This window comes from Euprymna scolopes, chromosome 24 (assembly GCF_053919585.1).
Source record: "Euprymna scolopes isolate OS-2025 chromosome 24, ASM5391958v1, whole genome shotgun sequence".
NCBI lineage: Eukaryota > Metazoa > Mollusca > Cephalopoda > Sepiida > Sepiolidae > Euprymna > Euprymna scolopes.
Window position 1 is genome coordinate 55,463,087 of NC_136505.1, and position 25,695 is coordinate 55,488,781.

General features: G+C 33.4%; 1 protein-coding gene across 11 annotated transcripts in view; it reads left to right on the forward strand.

Annotated features, from left to right (window-relative positions):
* LOC145246711 (uncharacterized) overlaps window positions 1-25,695 on the forward strand; it is a 186,390-nt gene that overhangs the window by 90,075 nt on the left and 70,620 nt on the right. For 4 of the 11 annotated variants that reach the window (XM_080108445.1, XM_080108446.1, XM_080108448.1 and 1 more), the window contains one exon: window positions 20,094-20,328. The exons of 3 other annotated variants lie outside the window; for them this stretch is intronic. In XM_080108445.1, coding sequence (XP_079964571.1) covers window positions 20,094-20,328 — 235 coding nt within the window. Of the gene's footprint in view, window positions 1-10,765; window positions 11,044-20,093; window positions 20,329-25,695 lie in introns of those variants that run through there. 4 more of the 11 variants (XM_080108450.1, XM_080108449.1, XM_080108451.1 and 1 more) reach the window with 4 other exon arrangements.

A 25,695-nucleotide genomic window follows, 5' to 3' on the forward strand; every position in this document is an offset into this window, starting at 1 on the left:
CCATGGAGTTCATTTATTAGATTCATTACTCTTTCTGCTTATTGTAAAGTCGATTCTCTCTATCGCTATAAACACTTTCTCACACACGAAGCTTTTTTTCTAATTCTACGAATCTACTCTCAGACCATGTATGAAGTACTGTTGTCATATTTGGGCTGGTAAATCTCTGTTCCATTTGAGAGTTCTTGATAAGCTTCAGAAACATAGCTGAATTTGATTGGCTCCATTCTTTCTTCTCTGCAACTTCTCTTTCACAGACGTGATGTTGCTGGTTTCAATCTTTTCTATAAATACTATTTGTGGATGTGATCTTTAGAAATATCTAATCTATTGCCTGTTTCCATTGTTCCAGATCTTTTGACTCATCGGTTTAGTGGTCTTCGTCAATTCACTGTCTTGATACCTCACTGTAATACTGCCCCGTATTCTGGTAGCTACTTTCCAAAAACTGCAGGCTTGTAGAACTCTCTTCCTGTGTACAGTTTTCCTCCTCCCTATACCTTTGGTCTTTTAAAGACTAAAACCAAAACGGTCTTTGCAATAATCATTATTCATTATTTTTAGCTCCCTATATCAAATGGCTTCACGCCTTGTCGAGCGATTTCCATAAATATATATATATAAAATGTGTATATATATATATATATATATATATATATATATATATATATATATATATATATATATATGCGTTTTATTTTTTATTACCGTATCTTTCTGTTAAGTTACATTATTGTTTCAGCTACTCGGCCATTTTTTTGGCCGTCTGTAGCTTCCTCAGACTTTTACAGAAATGTTCGCTATTTTGGGATGAAAGAGTAAAAGAGTGAATGAGCCCCTCCCCCGACCTCATTCACTCTTTTACTCTTTCATCCCAAAATAGCGAACATTTCTGTAAAAGTCTGAGGAAGCTACAGACGGCCAAAAAAATGGCCGAGTAGCTGAAACAATAATGTAACTTAACAGAAAGATACGGTAATAAAAAATAAAACGCATATTTGCTCTACAACAGTATTGAGCACTTTCTTCAGTTTTTATTAATTACCATCTCCACTATATATATATATATATATATATATATATATATATATATATATATATATATATATATATATATATATATATATATATATATCGGATCTTTATTTATAGAATTATATTTGCTATCAGAACAGTAAGAGAAACTCTATGAAGTGAGCAATCAACAGAAGATATTACTGTTTTGAAGAAACATCTTACCTTGTAGACTTGTATATAATCCTGTTTATCGGATTTTTTCACTTGTGGGATACTTAATTCCGATCTTCGGCGTAGCAAGATAGAATATGCACCGTTTTGGGGCCTTCTTCTTTATGGCTTTTCCATGTATCGGGAGGAAGACCCCGAAACAGTGTGTGTGTGTGTGTGTGTGTGTGTGTGTGTGTGTGTGTGTGTGTGTGTGTGTGTGTGTGTGTGTGTGTGTGTTAGAATAAAAATATAGGTTTGGCAAGTGAGCTAAATGAAATAGTTTCTGCTTCACTCATAAATGTATATTTATTCTAATATTAACCTCTATCCATGAATTGAGCACTATTGAAGTAAATACTGACAAATATATGCATAATATATAAACGGCACATGTAAAAAGGCCTGGGGATTAAGCAGTCAACATGTCAAAATGGCAGCAGTTGGGACAAAGACATCACATAACTAATATAACTAACCCTAACCAGGTAGCTAATCTCTGAAATAGCGTCAAGCACGTGTTAATTGGCGTTTCGTTGATTTGTATCGGTGATTTTATTGATCATGAAAACCTCATAAACTATTGATTCGGTGATTAATATTGGCGGCACCTTTTCTTCAGTCTCCAACCCAGACTGAACACCTGCACATTGTGTACAGGTGTTATTCTAGGTGTTTGGTTGCCGGTGGGGAAGGGCGCATAGATTAGGACTTTTTTATTTCTTTTCTTTTTTTTTCGTATGATGATTTCTATGAAATTTCGTCTTTCTCACTTCTTGTGGAAGAATGTGTTTTATTACGAAATGCATGTCTGTCCGCAGTGGCTGTGCAGATATAACATTCGATTTACATCCTTCTCTCTCTAGATACAACGAATAACGATTTAAATGATGCCTGTGTGATGTTTGCAGTGAAACCAAAATTGCGACATCCCTAACCACATTACTTCTGACCCTGTAGTATTGCTTAAGTCCAGTGACAAGGAGAAATGGGAAACGATCAAAGGCAATGCTGGGAACAGCAAAGAAGTTTAAGGAGATAGGAAATAATACCAATCTCAAATTTTTACTACATTTTTTTTATTTTCTCATTCGGAGTTTTCACATGAGTCATCAACAGTCATTGTAACTAGCGATGTTTCCTGGAGTATGAGTGACAGCAAGTCTTCCCGGATGTACCTTCGCCTCTTTTGATAACATTGAAAATCACTTTGCATTCTCGCAACAGCCATTCACCATTAAATGCTCATTAATAACCGTTGATAACTTTCTATGAAATTGACAATAAGCACTCTTAGGATTTAAGTACTCTTTGTGCCTTTCCATTGGAGGTCTGGGTGGTGCTTTACTGCCTTGGTCTTTCCATCCTCCTTGATTCTTCACGATAATTTCGGGTGGAACCAACCAGTGTTGGTGCCCCGCCTTTTCTTCTTTTCTTTTATTATTATTATTATTATTATTATTATTATTATTATTATTATTATTATTATTAAACTAAAACAAAGAAAGAAAGAAAAAAAGAAGAAAGTAAAGAATGACAGCGAGAAAGAACAGGCGTTTACTCATGAAGACAAAACGAAATAAAATATATAAATTACAACTCCATCGTGCCAAATTCTGCACGCGAAAAATATTCATTTTTTGAAAGTCGAACACACATCTGACAAAGGGTATTTCGCGACATATGACAATACAGATTCACTACCACCTGAACCGCAAGTAAGAACACAGTATGCACACACACACACACACACACACACACACACACACACACACACACACACACACATCTTAATTTGCTTTAATTGGTGTCTATTTGTCACACCTCTGCATTATGTTGCTTTAAAAGTAAATTTCTTTATATACACACTCAATAATGCTTCACGCAAACTACATTAACCTCTTATTTATTTTTGGTTCAATAAATTATGAATCAAGGAAATAATAGATAAAAAGAAAAGGAAGAAAAATTTAAAAAACGCAAAGATTACAAAAAGAAAAGACAGCAGAAAAAAATAAAAAAAAATTGGATATACTTATTTTATCTATATCATCCATAACATAAGAGGAAGTGTAGGGCCATGAGTTTCTCACAATTTTGAGTGTGCAAATGACCACAATAAATTTAATAGGATCTGAAATCGGTGTTGGTATAGCCGGTTCTACTAATTGTGACGTTAGCCATAAGACTTGACATGCACACCCTTGCTACAGAGTTTTTTTTGTTTTTTTTAACGAAACGATTTTCAAAATCAACCAAAAACGGAAAGAGAAAAAAGAAGGAAAACTGAAAAGATAAAAAAGAGAAAGAAAAGAAGAAAGTAAAAGAAATAAAAAAATAGAAAAAAAAAAGAAAAAGTAAAAAGAAAAAAAGAGAAAAAGGGAAAACTGAAAAGAAAAGAGGAAAGAAAAAGAAGGAAAGATACAAAAAAAAAATAATAGTAAAAGAAAAAAAAAAAAGATTAGAAAATGGAGTTGGAGTCTGAAACACAATCAAGACATTTTGATTTTGGGCCCAAAAGCTGACTTTTGTAACAAGTCAATGAAATTGAAAAAATGTCCAAATTTTTCTATGGCTACGACGAATGGGTACTATCAGGTGAGGAAACATTATTACGCTCACATTTATTATACATCGACAAACGAACAGATTGGTAAATCACTCGGGTATATGTATAATTCAAAGAAAAAATTAAACTATTTTAATGAAAGAAACACTCTTACTTTCATTTTTCGAAGACAATGAAAAAAATAATAAAAGCAAAAATATGGTCGAAATCATCGTTGCTTGTGCATTTTAGATTTGGGATACAATTATTTTGTTTTCATTCTTGAAGAATTCCACCCAGAACAAAGGGATACAATTTAAAAAAGTCTTAAAAATTTCGTTTTTTTTTTTTTAAGTTACACACATTTCAATAATGACTATAACTTTTAATGATTATTTTGATTTGTTACGAACATTTAATCGTGTAAAAACGTTCATTTATTTTAATAATTTAATAATTAGTTTTCATATAAAATAACTTTTTTAATAAAGTTATACATTTTCATACAGAAATATTTTTTAATAAAGTCGTACATTTTTAAACAAAAAATAACTTTTAATAAAGTTATAGATTTTCAAATAAAATAACTTTTTAATAGTCATACATTTTGATATAAAATTTATTTTAATTAAGTAATACATTTTCATACAAATAAATATTTTTTAGTAAAGTAAAGTCATAAATTTTCAAACAAAAAATATATTTTTTAATAAAGTGATAGATTTTCATACAAAAATATTTTTAATAAAGTGATAGATTTTCATACAAAAATATTTTTAATAAAGTCATAGATTTTCATACAAAAATATTTTTAATAAAGTGATAGATTTTCATACAAAAATATTTTTTAATAAAGTCATACATTTTCATACAAATATATTTTTAATAGTCATACATTTTCAAAAGAAAAAATATTTTTAATAAAATCATAAATTTTCAAACAATTTTTTTAATAGTCATATATTTTCAAACGAAAAATAATTTTTTTTAATAAAGTCACATTTTCATACAAAAAATATTTTTAATAAAGTGATAGATTGTCATAAAAAATAATTGTTTAATAAAGTCATACATTTTCAACCAAAAGTATTTTTAATAAATTCATAAATTTTCAAACAAAAAAATATTTTTTTAATCAAGTCACACATTTTCATACAAAAACTATATTTTTAATAAAGTCATAAATTTTCATGTATTGAACAGTTTCATTCATTTCTTTTCATAGAGATTGTTCTTTTTTAAAAAATGCAAAAAAATGCCTGTTGTAATTTATTTCGAAATTCTAATCATTTATTAAAACTGAAAGAAATTATTTTAATTCAATAAATGTTCAGATAATTAATGTTTTATTTTGTATTATTGTGTTAATTATTGTGTTTATTTTGCTTTTTACCAATAAGTTACGCAGAACTTTAACAACTCTTTGAATTATCTCCTTTGTTGTGAGTGGAATTCTTCAAAAATGAAAACAAAATAATTGTCCTCCAAACCTACAGTGCGCAAGTGCCAAAACATTTTTTTTTATTCATTACTAGTTTACCGGCCGTAAAATATGCTAAAATATATTTTAATTTATACAAATTTAATATCTATTATTATAGAGGAAAAAAATTCTTTTTTGATTATTATTTTTTACTCAATATATAGTAGTGGCCGCCGGGTGTGGTCCAGTCGTAAAAAGCGCTTAAATATTATATTTTAATTTATGCACTTTTCATATTTATTATTATGGGGGCAATTCTCCATTGATTATTATATTGTATCTAATATATAGTAATTCTTTAAAAAGCAAAACAAAAAAAAAATGTATGATGCGAGTTCTATCAACTAGAATCAAAGCAAAATCATGTAGCTCTCCAGTTACCATCTGATTTAAGTACATATGCAAACAAAAAGAGTAAAACATTATTAAAGATATAAATATACAGTGCCACCAAAAACAAATCAGCACTTGTCATTTTTTAAAAAACCACAAATTTAAGTTAAATTGAATGTAACTGTTTAAACAACCTATCCTTCATTTTATTCGCCTTTTATTCCTTTATAATTTTACCTGTTCATATTTGAATTTTAATTGAAGTATCCTAGTGTTCACGCCCATTTATAAAATTAACTTCAAATGGAGAAGGCAAAAAGAAACTCCGCAGCAACAAATAAGCTTAAAACCAACTTTAAATATTCACCTTTTAGGCAACAAAACATCTCTAATCGTAATTGTTGTTGTTCCAGGTTATACAATGTAACATTATGTCCGTATGCCTCGGCTTTCTCTTAGTGATCGTCAAGAGCTCATTTATCTCAACCGTTATTGGAGCACATAGTCCAGGGCCTATAGTTTGCTTGCAAGGGCGAATTAATTCGACCAAGTACATTAATATGTTGACTGAGCATTTTCTACTCTACTTTGGTCGGAGTTTTCATGATAATTCCATTTTTATACAGGATAATGCTCCCATTCACTCAGCTGGCAATATCAAGAGGTTCCTTGAAGATCATATTCCGTGTTTAGATTGGCCTGCACAATCTCCAGATCTCAATCCTAACAAAAACGTATGGCATTACATTAAGCAACAGCTACGCAATGATAAAATTTCAAATCTGGAAGAACTTTGAAAAAAAATAAGGAGAAGTGGGATGTCCCTTCACCGAATTATTGCTGCAGACTAATTCAAGGAATTCCCAAAATATTGCAGACTGTCAAATTACAGAAAGGCTATGCTACTAAATATTAACTAGTTCATTGTGTTCCTGTTGTATTTGTGTTGCATTAATGTTATAAAGTTACATTTAAATAACAATTTTTCGATTGTGTGGAGTTTCTTTTTGCCTTCTCGATTTAAAGTTAATTTTTTTATTTAATAGATTCTGTGGCATGTAGAGGATGGGGTCAATGGGATGGTTGCCCTGAGCATCCACACTGATCGCCCTGAGCATCCAATCATATTCCAACTATCTTTCTTAATCATAATATTTTTCAGTACTATGACTTATAAGATAGCAGGTGAATGTCTGACATCCATTAGTATATTTCATCCCCAGTTTAAATAGAATAATAAGAAAATAACTTTAAAAAAAAAGGACTTACACTATAGTCTTTGAGAGCGTACAATCAAGAACCCTTGAGCATCACTAAACCTCTGAACGCCACTGAATGGATTATATAATTAACTAGGTGTGTGCACACGGTGTTAACTATAAGTTGTTTTTTTTTTTTTTCATCTTTTCTATCTTCTGTCATAGGAAGAGAAATTGTAGTAGATCGAATGCCTCCTGCAATACGTTTGTGAGAGTATGATCAACGACATCCCCCATACCTCACTATCTTGTTGGCCTTGTGCTTAACATGTGTGAAATTAAAGTCCTGTGTTTTTATTCTTCTGTGAAAATATAATAATTTTAAGTGTAGTATCTGTTACATTACTATATTTCATCCTTTCTATCTTCCATCATAAGAGGAGAAACTGTTTTAAACCGAGGCAATATATTTTGTGTTACAATAAATAATGCCCCTCTTTGGAAGGTACAATCTAAGTCTACCCTAATTTTAGCGATCTAAATATAAAAGTTTGGTTGTGGTTGATATATTGTAAACATTTCTTTTCAGTAAAATATTTCTAACCTAAGAAAAGAAAGCATCTAATCTAGAGATGAGTTCCGCGGGAGAGCCGTTAATTTAATAACTGTAATATGTTTTTAAATCTCACAAAACAATTACATGGTGAACAACTGATGATCAACTATTTGTATTTCACATTTTGGTCCCCCGATTTATCAGAGAGAAACCTATGTTTTCAGTGGCGTCTGTGTTTCCGTGCGTCTGTGCATCCGTTAGTCCGGACTATTGCGAAATAACCGTCCATTAGTTTTTCCTGAAATTTTGCCACAAAATGTATTTCATTAAATAGATGTGCACAGTAAAAACATTTTTTTTTTTACAAATAATCCCGTTGCGCCCCCAGGGGCTCAAAAGAGGTTAAAAAATGACCCCAAATGGCCAAAAATGACACATAACTTTTGATCCATCCATTAGATTTTCTTTTTAACTTGGTCATAATGTGGAGCCCATTGTTCTTAATATAAATCCAGTATGGGTGACCCTGGCAAACTCAAATATACATGTGTTAAGATCAGAAACTGCACCGTTATCCATTTACACTAGAATTCGGCGTCCCCAGGGGCTCAAAAGAGGTCAAAAATGCCCCAAAATGGAAAAAAATTACACTTATTGCCGCATAGCGTTTGATCCATTCATTAGATTTTCCTGAAATTTGGCTAAAATGTGGAGACTATTGTTCTTAATATAAATTCAGTATGGGTGACCCTGGCAAAATTCTGGTTCACATCCCTCTGGGACTTTTAGGGCTAAAAAAATGCCTTTTTGGAGCTCTTTTTTTTTATATTACTCAAGAACTTGATATCTATACCTCGTTTTCCGTGGAGCTGAATTCAAATATACATGTCTTAAGGTGGTAAACTGCATCGTTTGTCTGTTTTCACTGGGATTCGGCGTTCCCAGGAGCTGAAAATCCCATAACTTGTGCTCCATCCATTAGATTTTTCTGAAACTTGGCAAAAATGTGAAGGCAACGTTGGCCCTTCACACTTCTCACAATTCATCATTTCTTCATTATTTTTTGTGGCGTCATCTCACATGCAGAACAAGAGGGGGACCACACACGCACGGCTTGTTATGGTTAGGTCTTTTGCTCACGTTTCACGACTGATATAATGGTATCCCTTTGATAATTTGTGAATTTTACAGTGATAGAATCGGCTTATACATGTTCTAGATCTATGATGTGTGGATTTAGTATAAAAGATTCAAGCTTCTTGTAGGTCGTAGATTAGTTTTAGGATAGAACTGGTGTCATTAGAAATATGGAGGACTGAAATGTTTCTACATTGTGAGCAGTGAGGACTTTCTTGTGAATGGCTTATATAAATTGCGTTTTCATTTTGGTTTACACAATATTTTTACTGTTAAATATATATAGTGTTTTATCTCTGTGTATAAATGAATAATGAATAATATGGCAACATCATGTTGACACACCGGTTCCTGTCCGATTATCAAAGTTTAGCAACGTTGAGCCTGGCCATTACTTAAATGGGTGACAAATTTGGGAATTCCAGGCACTGTATGTAGGAGGACGTCGACACCTCCTTGCAAGAGTTGCAAAAAAGATGTTGTCGTAGCTAAATATTTAAACAAATAAAATAATACATCTCTTCTTTATTTATTAAAAATTACAGCAGTTTAGTTCTTTTTAAAACAATAAATACTCTTTGTCTTCTTACAGCCAAAAATTTTCAGTTATATATCTTTCAAATCAATAAAATGAACGTTACTTTTCAACAAACTGGAAGTGGCTCTTGCGAGCTTCGACATTGTCTAGTTGTGGAAATAATTATATATTCTCTCACATTCTAAAGATTTTTATATATATATATATATATATATATATATATATATATATATATATATATATATAATATTCTGCAGTCCGTGTCACGCTTTAAAAATAGCTAAATACAAATTTTGAAAGCTAAACCACTTCAAAAAAGGCCAAATTCACAAAATTTGGCTTTAAAAAGGCCAATCTATCAAATATGGACAAGAATATGAGAGTGACTTCCTTTTGATGTAGCCTCGTTTTCAAATATCATTATAATAATATATGATCATTGTTGTAATTGTGTCAGAAAGGATCTTGTAGTAATTTCAACATGCAGTGGTTCTTCACCAAAGCAAACACATGATGCAAAAAACGGGAACATTCGAAAGAAACAGAGGAAAAAAAGAACATTGTCTGCTAAGAGGTGATGGACTGAATAAATAAATTAAAGTTTGTCTCTTGTAATGTGATTTCATTATTGGTATGTATGTAGCACAATATTACTTTCTGGGTATTTATTAATTTATCTCATTTGGGTCAGTTCTATATTTAAAATACAGTGGACTCTACTTTCATAGAAATGTAATTGAACTCATCTTTGCCAGTGTGTTATTGGTTTTTCTGTCCAAAATAACTAGGTTTTTGTACTATGCAGAAAAAATATGAGCTTTATCAAAACATATTTGTTTATATATATTATTTAATTGGAATTCATTATTGAGATAAATATTATTTATTAATTTATTTATTACGGACTATTATCCTCATCTTTCTTAGTTGTTGTTTCATGACGTTTTGGCCAGCTATTCCTTTGGCCTTCGGGGCTTGTGATGCAGTGAATAGAGACGTTGAATCGCAATGGTTCCAGGTGCGAATATTCTGAAGATAACGGTTTCAATCCTACCCAAAGCCGACCCGAGGCTTACTTGGCCAAAAACATGGTGAGACGACAACAACTATGGACGGCAGTAATTGCTGAGGATGCAGTTAGGAGATTCGGAGTTCCTATCCCGTCGCGGTTACCACCTGACGGAGGCCTGAGGAATAATTGGCCGAAATGTCGTGAAACAACAACTAAGAAAAATGAGGATAATAGTCGGCAATAAATAAATTAATATTTGTTGATATTTCTCATTTTGTGGAATTTCCTGCTATTTATTATTAATGTAGTAGTAGTAGTAGTAGTAGTAGTAGTAGTAGTAGTAGTAGTAATGTAAGCTTGTGTGATAGTAGTAGATCATTGTGTGTCCCTAAAGAGACGCTTATCATAAAACAAATACATCAAATCAGAAGACAATACATGATGGTCCGCCAAACACCAGATGAATAACAAATCTATATGAACTGATTATAATTTTTTCATTGTTCATTATGCTATGTCGATAGGAAAGAAAAACAGGTTTTAACAGGTCTGGTTTTTTGTTTGTTTGTCTTGTTTTTTTTTTTGTTTGTTTTTTTTTATTTTTTTTTTTTTTTTAGTTCTTTAAATAAAGTTATGGGTTCCTGCCTCCGTAAAAATTCATTGTTTCATGTAGGAACTTGTATTTCTGTGGATAGCAGTGTATGTCTTCGCCTTGTTCATCCTGAAATCGGAAAAGTGAAAAAAGACAAGAGGTTAAGACAGGCATTAACGTAGCTCCAGTTAGTTCTTAATACGAGCGCCATGAAGATTAATTTGACAATAACAAGTAGATGTGATTACTAACGTTTTAAACACCAACGGATTCGCGTTACGACGAGATTAACGTTGCCTACGAGATTAACGTTATCAATGAAATTGACGTCATCAACGAAATTAACCTTTTTAGTCTGGTTCAGTTTGTCAAAACAAAATGGTTTCGTCTAAAGTTTTTGGAGATTTGCGGTGAGTTGGTGGTGAGTTTGAAAATTTGTATAACTTCATATCCTCGGCCTATTCCTGTAATTATGTTCAATGAAGGAAATTCAATCTAATATAGTCTAAGGGCAATATTATCTGAGAGTCTAAAAAATCTTTGTTTAATTCGTATTTCACTTGCTTTGTTTTCTGTTTTAGATCGAAAAGCATTTAGTTAGTTTAAAAATAAAATATAATAATAGTTTGGATCAAGTATATGTGCTATATTATAAACCCTTTTTCTAAGAATTCAAAACACAACAACCATTGGTGTAAGCAACAGTCCGTTTTTTATTTCTCTTGTTGTTCTTGCTTATGGTAGATAGGGAGAGAGAGTGGGAGAGCGACAGAGAGAATTATCGTGGCGTCTACTTGGTTGACAATCAAATCTCCACGATTCAGCTAACCTGATCACATGACTCACACGCAATCAAATCAGCTGATCTTTTACTTCCGGTCAACGTGTCTACACTATAACTCACCTATTCCCCTCTATCTCTCTCTCTCTCTCCCTCTCTCTATTCCTTAACATATGATGCTATTACACACACACACACACACACACACACACACATATATATGCATGTGTGTGTGTGTGTATGTATATATATATATATATATATATAGAGAGAGAGAGAGATAGATAGATAGATGTACAGATCTATTGTATAAAATATGAACCTAAATTGTATTTAATTGTTCTCTTTTTTATAACCCCCCTCCCCGAAATTTTTATTGTATTCATGTAAGTAAATACATTGTTGAAAATTTCTTAAGTGTCTTTTTTGTTTCTTTTTTTACTTGAGAGTCACCACTTATCAAGACCCGAAAGCCACTCGAGAATAAAGGTTTACGAATGTAAGGTAGTATAGTAATCGTTAATGGTGCAAATTGGGTAGAATCTGATTATTCATGGGATGGCTCAAGAAGAACTTGCTCACATTGGATTTGAAGGCTACCATGTTGTATGCAACCGGGAACCAGGCCAGAGGAACAATGTTCCACAGGCGGATAGTTCTGTGAAAGCGGCTTTATTCATAGAATCTGCGTTTAGATTTAGGCATAGTTAAAGAGTGGACGAAATCGTATATGGTAGTTGTAGCAAGTCAAGTGTTTTTTGTGAAAGTTTGGCAAAGAGAACCATAGACTGGAGTTTAGGCGAGTACTTGCCATGAAAATAATGACAGAGCAGAGACAGGCTCGCAACATCTCTTCTGTGGGGAAGAAGTTGCAGGAAAGAGAAAAGGGTATCACCTACTAGGTTTTAAAGCCGGTTTTGAACTCGAGGCTGAACATGGAAGACAAGGAACCAACAATTATTATAACTTAGATTTGAGGATTTTCTTTTTACCCAGCGTTACCGGGCCAAATATAAAAGAACGCTTTAACTTTAAAAAAAGAAATGATATATTATTGATTGAAGAAAAACATTAAAAGTGCAGGCACAGCATATGAACACGTAAAAATATGGAAGTCAATAAAAATTTCAATACTGAGATATTTTAGGTAGGATGCAATGCGTGTATGAGAGTATGACCAACGACATCTTCACTCCTCAATATCTTGATGGCTTTTTACTTAATATCTATGAAATTAAAGTTCTGTATTTTTTTCTGCGCAAATAAATAAATCGAAATATATCTGTCACTAACTATATTACAGGATGGAACGATAAAATTATCGTCCTAGAAAAGATTACATGATTCCATTTCCGTTTGATGAAAACCGGTTGTCTTTTTTTGTTGCAGACCATCTACTAGTTGGCCAGTTGTGTACAAATTCCAAGAGCGATAAGAGTCTTTTATCATATTTGAAAGTGACAAAATGTTAAACGAGCGAGATCAAAGATACATCTCTGTACAACTTATGCTCTCTGCCGATCCAAGTTATGACAACAGGACCATTGCCAGCACCCTCAAAATGCATCGCTGGATTGCCAGGAATAACAGGGCCATGCCCAGGGTGAAGAAAATAAAGTTTCCGGCCACAGTTATGGTCTTTGGTGTAGTTTCAAATGAGGGGCACATCATGCCACCTCACATCTTTGAAGTCTGTTTGAAAGACAACACCAAAATATACCTGAATGTGCTGAAAAGTGTGGTGATCCCCTGGACCACCACACTTTCACAATCGCGTGGCTACTGGCAGACCCTGGATGTGGCACCAGAACTCGGTACTGGCCCGCAAGTCCAAAGAGATCCAGACTTGGCCTCAAAAGGAGTACCACAACTTTGTAGCCTTCTCTCGCTGGCCCTCCTCCTTCTCCTCCGACTTGAACCAACTGGACTACTTCGTTTGGTCATACGTCGAGAACATCACCAACATGACCTCCCACAACACCAAAGCCAGCCCGATTGCCGCCATCCACCAAGTATTCGCCAAGCTCCCACCAGCACTTGTGTAAAAAGCATGCTCCCAGTTTCAGACCCGTATCGAGGTGGTGATTGAGGCTGAAGGCGGCTACATTGAATAGATGTCAGCTTTACTACAGAATCAAATTACCTGAATTGAGTTTTTCAATAAAAGTTTAAAAATAAAGCTGTGGAGTTTTTTTCCTTAGGGCGACAATTTTATTGTTCCACCCTGTATGACCTTTCTATCTTAGGAGAAAAACTGTTTTCAACTGAGGCAATATATTTTGTGTCTTAGTATTTTGGAGGTACTATCTAAGGCTGTGCTACTTTTGGCGATGCAAATATAAAAGTTAGGTTATGGTTGATCTATAGTAAAGTTAGGATTGTAAAAAACGGGTTTTTCAGTAAAATATTTTTAATTCCACCTCAAAAATCATCTAAACATTTGTGTTTGTCTTGTACTTATTGGGATAAGTATTGCAGGAGAGTCACTAATCTAATAATTGTTTTGTTTTTAAATCTCTGAAGCAGTTATATGGTAAACAGCTGATGATCTCCCTTTCCTATTTCATGTTTTAAATTAGGTCCTCTGCTCACGTTTCACATCTGATGCAGATGGTGTCCCTTAGGTAATTTGTGAATTTTATGGTGGCAAAAATTTCTAGACTTGCAATATGTGGATTTAGTTAATATAAAAGATTCAAACTCCTTAGAGGTCATATATTACAGGGGGGAAACGATAAAATTGTCACCTAGAAAAGACGACATGATTCCATTTCCGTTTGATGAAAACCAGTTTTCTTTTTTTTTTTTTTGTCCTTTTGTTGCTGACCATCTACTATTTGGCCAGTGGTGTACAAATCCTAGGAGCGATAGGAGCTTTCTATCATTTCTGAAAGTGACACAATGTTCAACGAGCTAGATCGGTGATTGAAGCTGAAGGCATCTACATTGAATAGATGTCAGCTCTACTATATAATCAAATCAAGTTATCTGAATTGATTTTTTCAACAAAAGTTTTAAAATAAAGCTGTAGTGATGTTTTCTTTAGGGCAACAACTTTATCATTCCACCGTGTAGTTTTAGGATAATCTCTCTCTCTCTCTCTCTCTCTCTCTCTCTCTCTCTCTCTCTCTCTCTCTCTCTCTCTCTCTCTCGAGGAGTCTGTCGATTTCGACGATGACGCAGAGGTCGGTTAGTGTCCGTGTCGAAGGTGTGATGTGAGTCCGATCGGAGCTCTGAAACCGCGGCCGCAGATGTGACACCTGATGGCAGGAAATCCGGGTAGTGGCGCCCATAGTCACGCTCTTTTTGCTTCCCAAGCAGCAATGCTTTGATCTCTAATGGCATCGGCTGCGCCTGATACCACACTTCTCCAAACTATCCTATCTTCAGCTTTTCTTCTCCAGTCGTTGAGTTGGTCTATGTTTTTCAAATGTCTCTTGAACACGTCTTTATAGCGCAGTTTCGATGCGCCTAGGGTTCGTGTACCTCCTTTGAGCTCACCAAAGAAAACTGCTTTTGGTAGTCTGTTGTCTGACATGCACGTGACATATCCTGTCCATCTCAGTTGGTTTATTACGATTATTTCTACAGCACTGGGCATTTTAACCTTTTCTAGTACTTCAAAATACGATACATGGTCTTTCCAAGAGATACCCATTAGATGACGGAGGTGACTTTGTTGTATCAGTTTTAATCTCTTGAAGTGGCGTCCGTACAGAGTCCAGATTTCTGAGCTGTACTGGAGTGATGGTAGGACAATAGCTCTGTACACTTTCATCTTGGTCTTTAATCTGATTCCTCTCTGATTCCACAGACGGTCTCTCAATTTAAAATAAAGCCGTAGTGTTGTTTTCTTTGGGGCAACAACGTTATCGTTCCACCGTGTAGTTTTAGGATAATACTGTTGTCATTACGGATGTAAAAGAGGGGAATGCTTCTGTATTGTTAGCAGTGGGGACTTTCTTGTGAGTGGCTTATATGAATTGAGTTTTTGTTTTTAATGCTAAATACATATAGTGTTTTTTCTCCATATGTAAATGAATAAAAGTTTTTTTACTATACATATATGCGTGCATGTTTGTTTGTTTGTTTGTTTGTTTGTTTGTTTGTGTGTGTGTGTGTGTGTGTGTGTGTTTAGAGAGAAAGATAAGGCACTTTTTCTGTGTGTTTATGTGTAGAGAGAAATAAGGAAATTTTTCTGCATGTGTATGTGAATTCTTTCCCAATGGATGCCGAAACAGCTGGACCGATTTTTTAAAAATTTAACACAAATGTACTTTCTGTTCGTGGGGATGTTCTTAGATATGTTTGGTATCGGAATACCCCCGATGAGTAACAAAAATCTATAATCGAAAATATTTAATTAAAGAAGGAACAGTTCGATTTTGACCTCATACAGCCTAACATCGCAGACGCATTTTAAAAGTTTTATCACTGCTCAAGCAGAATGGCATGGCCTATGAAATCAATAGTAGATTCTTTGATAAGATAAGGGTGCGTTCGAAATTAATATATATATATATATATATATATATATATATATATATATATATATATATATATATATCGGCCGTAAAATACACCTTAAATATGATATTTTCGTTCATGCAATTTGTGTAGGACTCCAGCCTTAATCATTGCAGTTTGAGCTATCGTCAGACGGATCAGAAATAGTTAAAAAATAAACCAACTATAATGTGTATTTGCACATGCGTACTAGAGCACTTTAAGTTGACTTACACCTGCCAAGTTTCATTTTTTAAAATTTTTGCAGCTATTTTTACCGGCTAAACATCTATAAAAGAACAGTCCACAAAAAATGCAATCATTTGACCTGTCTCGCGTTGCTCTGCAACCTTACGCCTCAGAAGGGATGAAGTTTGAAAAAATTGAGACAGACAAAGAGGTACACAGAGATAGTGAATTTTATAAATCAGACTAGCAGGGAGCCTGATGTTGCCCGGGCGTAAATTATGCTTAAATACAATATTTGTATTTATGCAAATGCCATATTTATTATTATTGAGCCAATTCTCTATTGATTATTATATTGTACCCAATATATAGTAATGCTTTCAAAAGTAAAAAATATATGACTTGTGTGCCATTAACTTTTAGTGATCCAACTTTAGTCGCTACTATTTGAGCTATCGTCAGATATGTTAAAAATAGCTAGAGTAATAAAACACCTTTTACATATAAACATATATATATATACATATATATATATATACATATATATATATATATATATATATATATATATATATATATTTGCGCATGTGTACAAGAACATTTTAAGTTAACTTATGCCTGCCAAGTTCCAACTTTTTTTTCAATTTTGATCCCTTAGTAGCTATTTTTACTGGGTAAAGACCCATAAAAGAATGGTTCACAAAAAAATGCAATCATTTGACCCGCCTTACGCTGCTTTGCAATCTTGCATCTCAGAGGAGATACAGTTTGAAAAAATGGACACACACACACACGTTCCTCCTTCTCCTCTTTCTTAACAACGCGATCATGTGACTTCTTTCTGTGTGGCAAGAAAAAAAATTAATTTTCTTGAGAAACGGAGTCAAAATAGAGGAAAGAATATAGCATATATAGAGAGACAGACAGAGATGAGCATGTGGCAATTTTAACATAGAGACTACTCGAATATTTCTTGTATTCATTAGTTTGTTGACGTTGACTTTTCTTTTAATAAGTTTTGAATAAATATTCCTCGAATTTGAAATGAAAAACCCTTTATAACTAAAATTATATATATATATATATATATATATATATATATATATATATATATATATTATAATTAAACAATAATTATTCTTTATACCTGCAGACACTAGTGTTTCATGCTTACGCAATCATCAATTCCTGATGATCATGAGATTCGGACCCAACCACGAAACTACCTCCATTTGCTAACCCTTCACCTCAGGGCCACCATATATATATAATAGGACAACAAGAGAATGAAATGAAGACACAAAACTATATATAGGTAGATATAGAATGGATCATTTATTGAATAATGGAATACAGGCAAAATTTGGGGGATAGAAGGGACTCAATACTATGTTAAAGACAATTTATATTCTTATATATCACACTATATATAATAAGCTTCTCCTTATTTATTTAGAATTCATTAAAGCTTCCCCCAACACTCTATAATTCCTCTTAATCTTTTTCATCCCAATCAAACCTTACGCTAGACGCCGCATCTCCCCCATGCTACCTAGCACCTTCTCTACTCTTCTGATGAGAAGCGTTAGGCTTCGAAATGCCCCGGCATAAAGAGTCCCTTCTATCCCCCAAATTTTGCCTGTATTCCATTATTCAATAAATGATCTATTCTATATCTACCTATATATAGTTTTGTGTCTTCATTTCATTCTCTTGTTGTCCTATTGTATAAGCTCCAATAATTATTGTTGAGCTTGGCATTATCCGGATAAGTCTCCTTTTGTGGAATTGATCTTTCTCTTTTCTCTTTTACTTAAAGCTATATATATATATATATATATATATATATATATATATATATATATATATATATATATATATATATATATATATATATATATATAAAGATTGATCATTATTGGTGGTAGAATTTAGGTCTATGCAGATCTAAGCTTGGAGACAACATAAGATGGTGGTTGCCAGTTTCTCATCTTGCATTCTTCAGGCCATATGATTTTTGTCATAAATTATATCAATATGAATTAAATTTCTATAAATCAAAAGGATTTATAGAAATATGAGTCGCATTTCAATGACCAAACACAATCTCACTATACAGCAATGAATAGAGCTTAAATTTATTTATTTATTTCAAAATTATTTATTATACAATTCGTAATTGGGATAATTTATATAAAAAAAACCTAAATTATCAGACTTACAATTGCTTTTTTGAAACATGTGTAAGCCAGATGACTTGGTTTGGTATAAATTATTATAATATATATATATCTATTATATATATAAATCCGTAATGCTGTCTGTTTGTTTGTTTGTTCACAATTTTATTAATATATACAAAACTTCCTGCTGAAAACGGTTATCTATATAAATTTTATTTACTATAATATTTTTTAATAGCATCACGATCAATATATATACACTATATTGAAGGCAATGTACATAATAGAACTAATCTAATTTGCATATTATATTAAAGAAAATCTTTTTAAATAATTCGCTCAATTAAAATTACTGATTATAGTAATGTAATTGATGTAATTGTTCTATTTAAGAGTATTATTTAAAGTTAATTTATTTAAATTATTTTAATTCAAGTTATTTTGTACTATTTGCTAAACTGGCACATTTTAAGTAATTTTCACTGATATTTCACTTCCGGTTATGAACGGATATAGTTTTTAACCAAATCGAGAGATATGGTGATAAAATGATTTGTTTTAATTATTTATTTTCTATAAATGTAAAAGTTACAAATATTGATAAAAAAAAAAATAATTAGGCAAAGGATGATTTTATTTTTCGACGAAATATTTTAAATCGTTAGCCCTCTATTAAAGTCTCGGCTATAAATGTCGATTCGTTGTAAGGTGTGAGCACGTTTACCAAAAGGTTAAAATTTATTTCCTACGGACGATTTTAAAATCATTTTTTAACTATTCACTTGACTGTCTGAATTTTATTATCGTTTCCATAATACTTTGAAAAAGAAACAAGGTAAAGTAATGCTTTTTATATCAGATATATTCCTACTCGTTTTTTTTGTTGTTTTTTTTTCACTTTTTTTCTTCAATTTTATTTTGAGAAAGATCTTATGTTTTCCTGTCTGGGTAATTGATTTAGTTGATAATATATGTTTGTGTGGGGTAGTTTCGACGTAATTATGGTTTTTTTTCGGGGGGAGGGGGTGTCGCTTTATGTCTCAGCGTCACTCAAAGAAAAATAATTGCAGAAGTACAAAAATGCGGGTGTTTTTATCTGTTTCGTACTTCTGCAGTTTACGAACCGTGCTATTTTTTAGATATGATTTACAAGTGTAATTCAATTTTTGCCGTATCTTTTGTTTATTAAATTTTTATGTGAAAGTCCTTCCTTTATTAAAAATGGGGTACTTTTTATATACACAACCAAGCATAGTTTATCCGCAAAAATCCTAATTTACATTTTTGGGAGCAACACAAACTGAAAACGGACCTGTACAGTTTTTTTTTTCTACGTAATGTAGAACTTTCGTTTACATTTTTACCAGTGGTACAAGAAATGTCGTTTACCCAGAAGTTTTGGTTTCGAACCTGTAATTACATAAATATTAAAAGAATGCCAATTAGTATAGTGTAATACAAATATATCCGTAGCAAAGCTCGGGTAAATCGGCTAGTATATATATATATATATATATATATATATATATATATATATATATATATATATATATATATATATATATATATGAGAGAGAGAGAGAGAGAGAGAGAGAGAAAGGGGAAGAGATGTTTGTGAATCTAAAACTTTGGGAAATTTCTCAAAAGCTTAAATTCACAAACATCTGTTTATACCTAAGCATGCATGATGAAGAGTATATATATATATATATATATATATATATATATATATATATATATATATATGAGAGACATAAAGACGGAGATCTGTGATATATAGCCCTTCATTGACTTGGCTTCGTCTATTTATAGGTCCTGTTAGAGGGAACCTGTGGAGGGAGACCGAGGCTCACGGAATGAGTCCTACGGCGTTGACGATTACTGATACGAACAAGCCCAACGAGAATACAGACGGGAACAATGCTTGTCAAGAAGACGCCGCAAGTCGAGCAATCACCAACAACACAGGCAGCAGCAACGCTGCAGCGACGGCCAAAGTAGATAAAACAGAATTAACTCATCTAGGTCAAGAGGTAAATGCTAGAAGGTAGGTACTTTAAAATTATAGTCCACCGCTCCCACCTCGTGTCCATTCAAAGTGTATTCACAAAGAGCCGACAGCGATGTCTTATTTTAAGAGGAATGGTTTATTCTTCTCTTTAATCTTCGGGGAATTCTCTTTAAGTTAGCGTTCAAGTTGAGTCTGTGGTTTGGGTTCGGTTTGAACATTTATCATAATTAAGTAGACAATATTAAATCGTCGATTTCGATAGAATGGTAGATGTTAAAAGGTAGATACTAGTGCTTAATCGTAATTAGAATCAAGAATCTAATAAATCGAAACTTTTGGGGGTATCGGAATCGGGAAAGATTTGTACCGAGTTTCCGGTGCCCAAGATGATACCGTTTTATTGATATATTTTATTGCAGCATCCGATCAGGCCAAACTATTTGCCAAGAACTTTGCGGCAAATTCTACCCTGTGCGATGAAGGCCATCAACTCTCCGTATTCCCTCCTATAACAGACAACACGCTATGCAACATACAAATATCTGTGCGTGAGGTCGCCAAGCTAATCAAGAACCTTGACTCCAGTAAAGCAACTGGTCCTGACGGTATTCCAATTATAGTGTTAAAAAAATTACAACCAGAACTTGCCCCCATACTTACTAAACTGTTTAAGCGTTGCCTTAAGAAGTGCTTCCTAACACCCTGGAAAACCTCATCAGTATGCCCTATATTTAAGAATTCAGGTGATAAGTCATCTCCCTCTCAGTACAGACCAATAAGTCTCCTGTGTGTCATGAGTAAGTTGCTGGAATCCACAATAAATAGAGAAGTAGTCAACCACCTCAGCAGAAATAACCTTCTTAGCGACACGCAATATGGTTTCCATTCTGCTTGATCTACAGCAGATGTGCTAACGGTTATATCTCATAGGATTAGCGAATCTCTCAACAAAGGCTTAATTTCTAGGGCCATTGCTCTTGACATATCCAAGACCTTCGATAAGGTTTGGCATAAAGGCTTACTACACAAGATTTCCAGCTACGGTATAACTGGAAATGTTTTCTCGATCATTAAATCATTTCTCTCTGATAGGCTCATAAGAGTAGTGGTTGATGGGCAGAAATCAGAGGCCCACAGTATTAATGCTGGAGTCCCTCAGGAGTCCATACTGGGCCCAACTCTCTTCCTGATCTACATCAATGATCTCCCAAAACACATACTAAAATCTTTCGTTGACATCTATGCTGATGACACAACTATCCATCGCAACACATCAAAGGCCGTAAATGATGATGTTCTCTCTGATTTTCTCTCCTCTGATCTTGAGCGCGTAGTACAGTGGGGGAAGAGGTGGCTAGTTACCTTTAATGCATCTAAGACCAAGCTCCTATCTCTACATCATCAATGCTCTGATCCCCATCTGGCATCAATTGAAATGGATGGCTCTCGTCTAGGGGAGGCCCGATGTTTTGATAAGCTTCTGGGCTTGACCTTTATTCCTGATCTGAAATGGAACACATACATCAAGTCTGTGGCCAAGGTCGCTGGGAAAATGGTGGGATCCTTCTACCGCTTAGAAGATATCCCACTAATGATGAAATTCTCTATCTATATAAAAGCCAAGTACGTCCAAGGATGGAGTACTGCTGCCACATTTAGGCAGGAGCTGCTAAAAACAGCCTATCCTGCCTTGACACAGTACAAAATAGACTTCGTGGCTTAGTGGGGAAATGCCCTCTTCTCTTCCCTGCAACCTCTTTCCCACAGAAGAGACGTAGCGAGCCTATCCTTGTTTTATCGTTTTTTCCATGGCAAGTGCTCGTCTGAGCTCCATTCTCGTGTTCCCCCTTGCCAATCTTTTTCAAAAAACACCCGACTAGCTGAAACTACCGTCAATAATTTCCCCCGCTCCTTATCTGTGCCTAAATCAAAACGTAGATTCCATGAACAAAGCTTCTTTCTTAGAACAAAACTCTGTTGCGCTTGCCTGTTTCCCTCCCGACTTCAACCTGGATGTCTTCAAGTCCAACACAAACAAATTCCTGATGAACCGCCTCCCCCTAAGTAATGACACCTTACCAATTCTCCAATACTATTGCTACACTATCCCATTGATTACTGTACACACAATAACCCTTATCCCCGAGTGGCCATTGTGCCTTGATAAGTGGTGAACTCCATGTAAAAAAAAAAATTCTTTTCTCTGTTTTGAGAACAAGCAAACGTTTCGTCGAACACGAATACAACTTGTACATCGAACGAATTTACGTGACTAAAGTGAGGATTAATTCCTGGAGAAAAAATTATAGACAATCTTACAGAGAGTAATACTAATAGTAATAAGAGTAATAGCATTAAAATTAGTTAATTAATGTAGGAACTTTATGAGTCTATAAAAAATTTATAACGCTAACAGTAAATACAAAAAAAAAAATAACAGCAATAATAATGAGAAGAAAAAGATATATGTTAGGTGAATTTATAGAATAGCTATTGTTGTAAACGTTAGAGGTTTCATAGTCGGTTGAGTCACTGAAACTAGAAATGCTTACAAATATAAATACTTAACAAACGCAGATAATTCACGAGTACATAAATACACATTTTATTATCAATTGACAGACATGAAAGTCATGTAACATCACAATACAGAACAACAATAATTTGTTACTCACTTAGAAGTGTTTAAAGTCCTACTTTGTCTCATAGTGGGAAAATGTTCTCACCTGGGGTAAAACCTTACATTTTTTGTTAAGGCTGAAACATCTGTCTTTTTTTTTTTTTTTTTTTTTTTTTTTTTTTTCAACGGGAAGTCACTCACGGTGTTTATATAAACCGATATTCTTTACCTAAATTCCCCTATCCCATAAAATGTAGATGTAGGTATCCAAGTAAGCACAAAACAAAAAATTAAACTGCTAGTCATATTGGAAGCAACAAGAATAACAGTGAAAATATAAACAGTAATAAACCAAATACAATTATTTAGCAATGTAAGAACTTTATCATTGCGGATGCCAAGAAACTATAACTAAATCCTAACGGTCTGATGAAGAATACGTATAGAGAAGAAAACGTATCATTTTGCTTGTATGAATTTAATCCTTAGCTTCCATATATGTGACTGCGTCCCAGTGTCATAGGGGTTAAGTATGACTGTGATATCGATTTTGATGATAATAAAAGTCTCGTATGGAACATTCATTGACCTGATAAATCCCGGGTCACGTCGAGTATCCTTGCTAGTATATATATATATATATATATATATATATATATATATATATATATATATATATATATAGTGCATGTGTGTGTACACGGGTCACGTCGAGTATCCTTGCTAGTATATATATATATATATAGTACGTGTGTGTATACTTGCTATTTAAATATACTCTTTGAAAAGAGTATGTAATTCGTTATATATATATATATATATATATATATATATATATATATATATATAGTCATCCACATACAGTACTGTTTCGCTGTTTCACAGCTCATCAGTGCAGCTAGACAGGTAACTACCTCAAGCCAGGATTGAAACACGACCGTCTGTACGGCAGTCAAGGCTCCTAACCATTACGCTATTGGCTGCTGCTGAACGAGAGAAAGAGAGAGAGAGAGAGAGAGAAAGAGAGAGAGAGAGAGAGAGAGAGAGAGAGAGAGCATACGTTTGTAGATTTATTTGTTCGTTGATATAGATAATAATCTCTCTCTATTTCTGTCTCTGTCTCTGTCTGTCTGTCTGTCTGTCTGTCTCTCTCTCTCTACACACACACACACACACACACACACACACACACACACACACATATATATATATATATATATATATATATATATATATATATATATATATATATATATATATAATATTTCTGCTGCGTGACTGCTGCGCTGCTGCGGTGCCCAACTTACCGATAACAATGAACTTTTCTACTTATTATTAAGGGCGGGAGAACATTTCTTTCATTATTATGCACACTTGATAACCATTCTCTTTATTTGTTGTATCTGTATTTCCTTTCAATACGCTGGCGACGAGGATTATAAAGAATTTGGTATTAAAAAGTGTTTTATTTTTTTATGTCTGTAAATCTACATTGATGTTTGTTCGAAACTTCCATATACGATTTATGGAGGAACGCCCACGGAGAAATGTCACTGGGAGCATTAAAGCAAAACTAAATAAAAGTGCCTTAAAACAAATGAGATTAAGTTCAGACACGTTTAGTCTATTAATAATGAATTAATTCTTTGGGATCACCAGGTGTTCTACGAACAGAACTCGGTAAATTAAATTTAACCTTTGAATAAAAATAGGTTAAATAAAAATAACATAAAATAAAAAACCAATCCTCATAGAGCTGTGTTTCACGCAACTATGCAATAGCTTTATTCCTACGTTAGTACTTCTTGCCTTTTTCGTATACATTGTAGCAACTATTTATCCGTGTGTGTGTGTGTGTGTGTGTGTGTGTGTGTGTGTGTGTGTGTGTGTGTGTGCGCGTGTGTGTGTGTGAAGACTTAGAGAAATTCTATAAAATGAGACTTGTCGGGATAACACAAAACTCAACAATTGAGATGAAGCTTATATGCAGAATGAAAAAGGAAAAATGACAATATGCATATAATGCATATAAATTTTAGGGAGATAAAATCAATTAAGGGTACGGGATATACATGCTCTATAACGATAACATGTATATGAATTTATATATATCTTATATTGTCATTTTTTCTCACATATATATATATATGCCTTAAACCACTAACCTAGTTCTAAAACAGATCCTTTGTTCGATAAAATGCATGCCCATTGGCTGATAGGAAGGGGCGCGGTGGATACTAGAAAGCTGATTGGCTAACTAAAATCCTCAACATATATAAAAACGAGAAACAACCACAGAATTCGCGCATAAGCCTGACGAATCCTATAGTGGATGAAACGCCGAATATTCAGTGTAGTTAATCGCCATATATATTTTATAAATTACTATATATATATATATATATATATATATATATATATATATATATATATATATATATATATATATATATATATGTATATATATGTATATATAGGGAGAGAGAGAGAGAGAGAGATAGATAGTGTCTTGAGAGCGGCGAATTTTAAATCTATTTCTTTAATTTCAGATTTAGAAAATAACGGTTATTTTGAATTCAGCTTGGTTTGGCAGTCAACCATGAAGAGACTGACACTTGAGCAGTGTTTTTAAACTGTGCAAATTTATTTTGAAAATAATTTTAAGCATTTGATGAACGAATAATTTCACGAGATGAACCTGCCACCTGGCCCTCTCGTTCGTGCGATTTAATATCATTAAATAATTTTCTTTGGAGATATGTAAAGTTCCAGGTATACGCTGA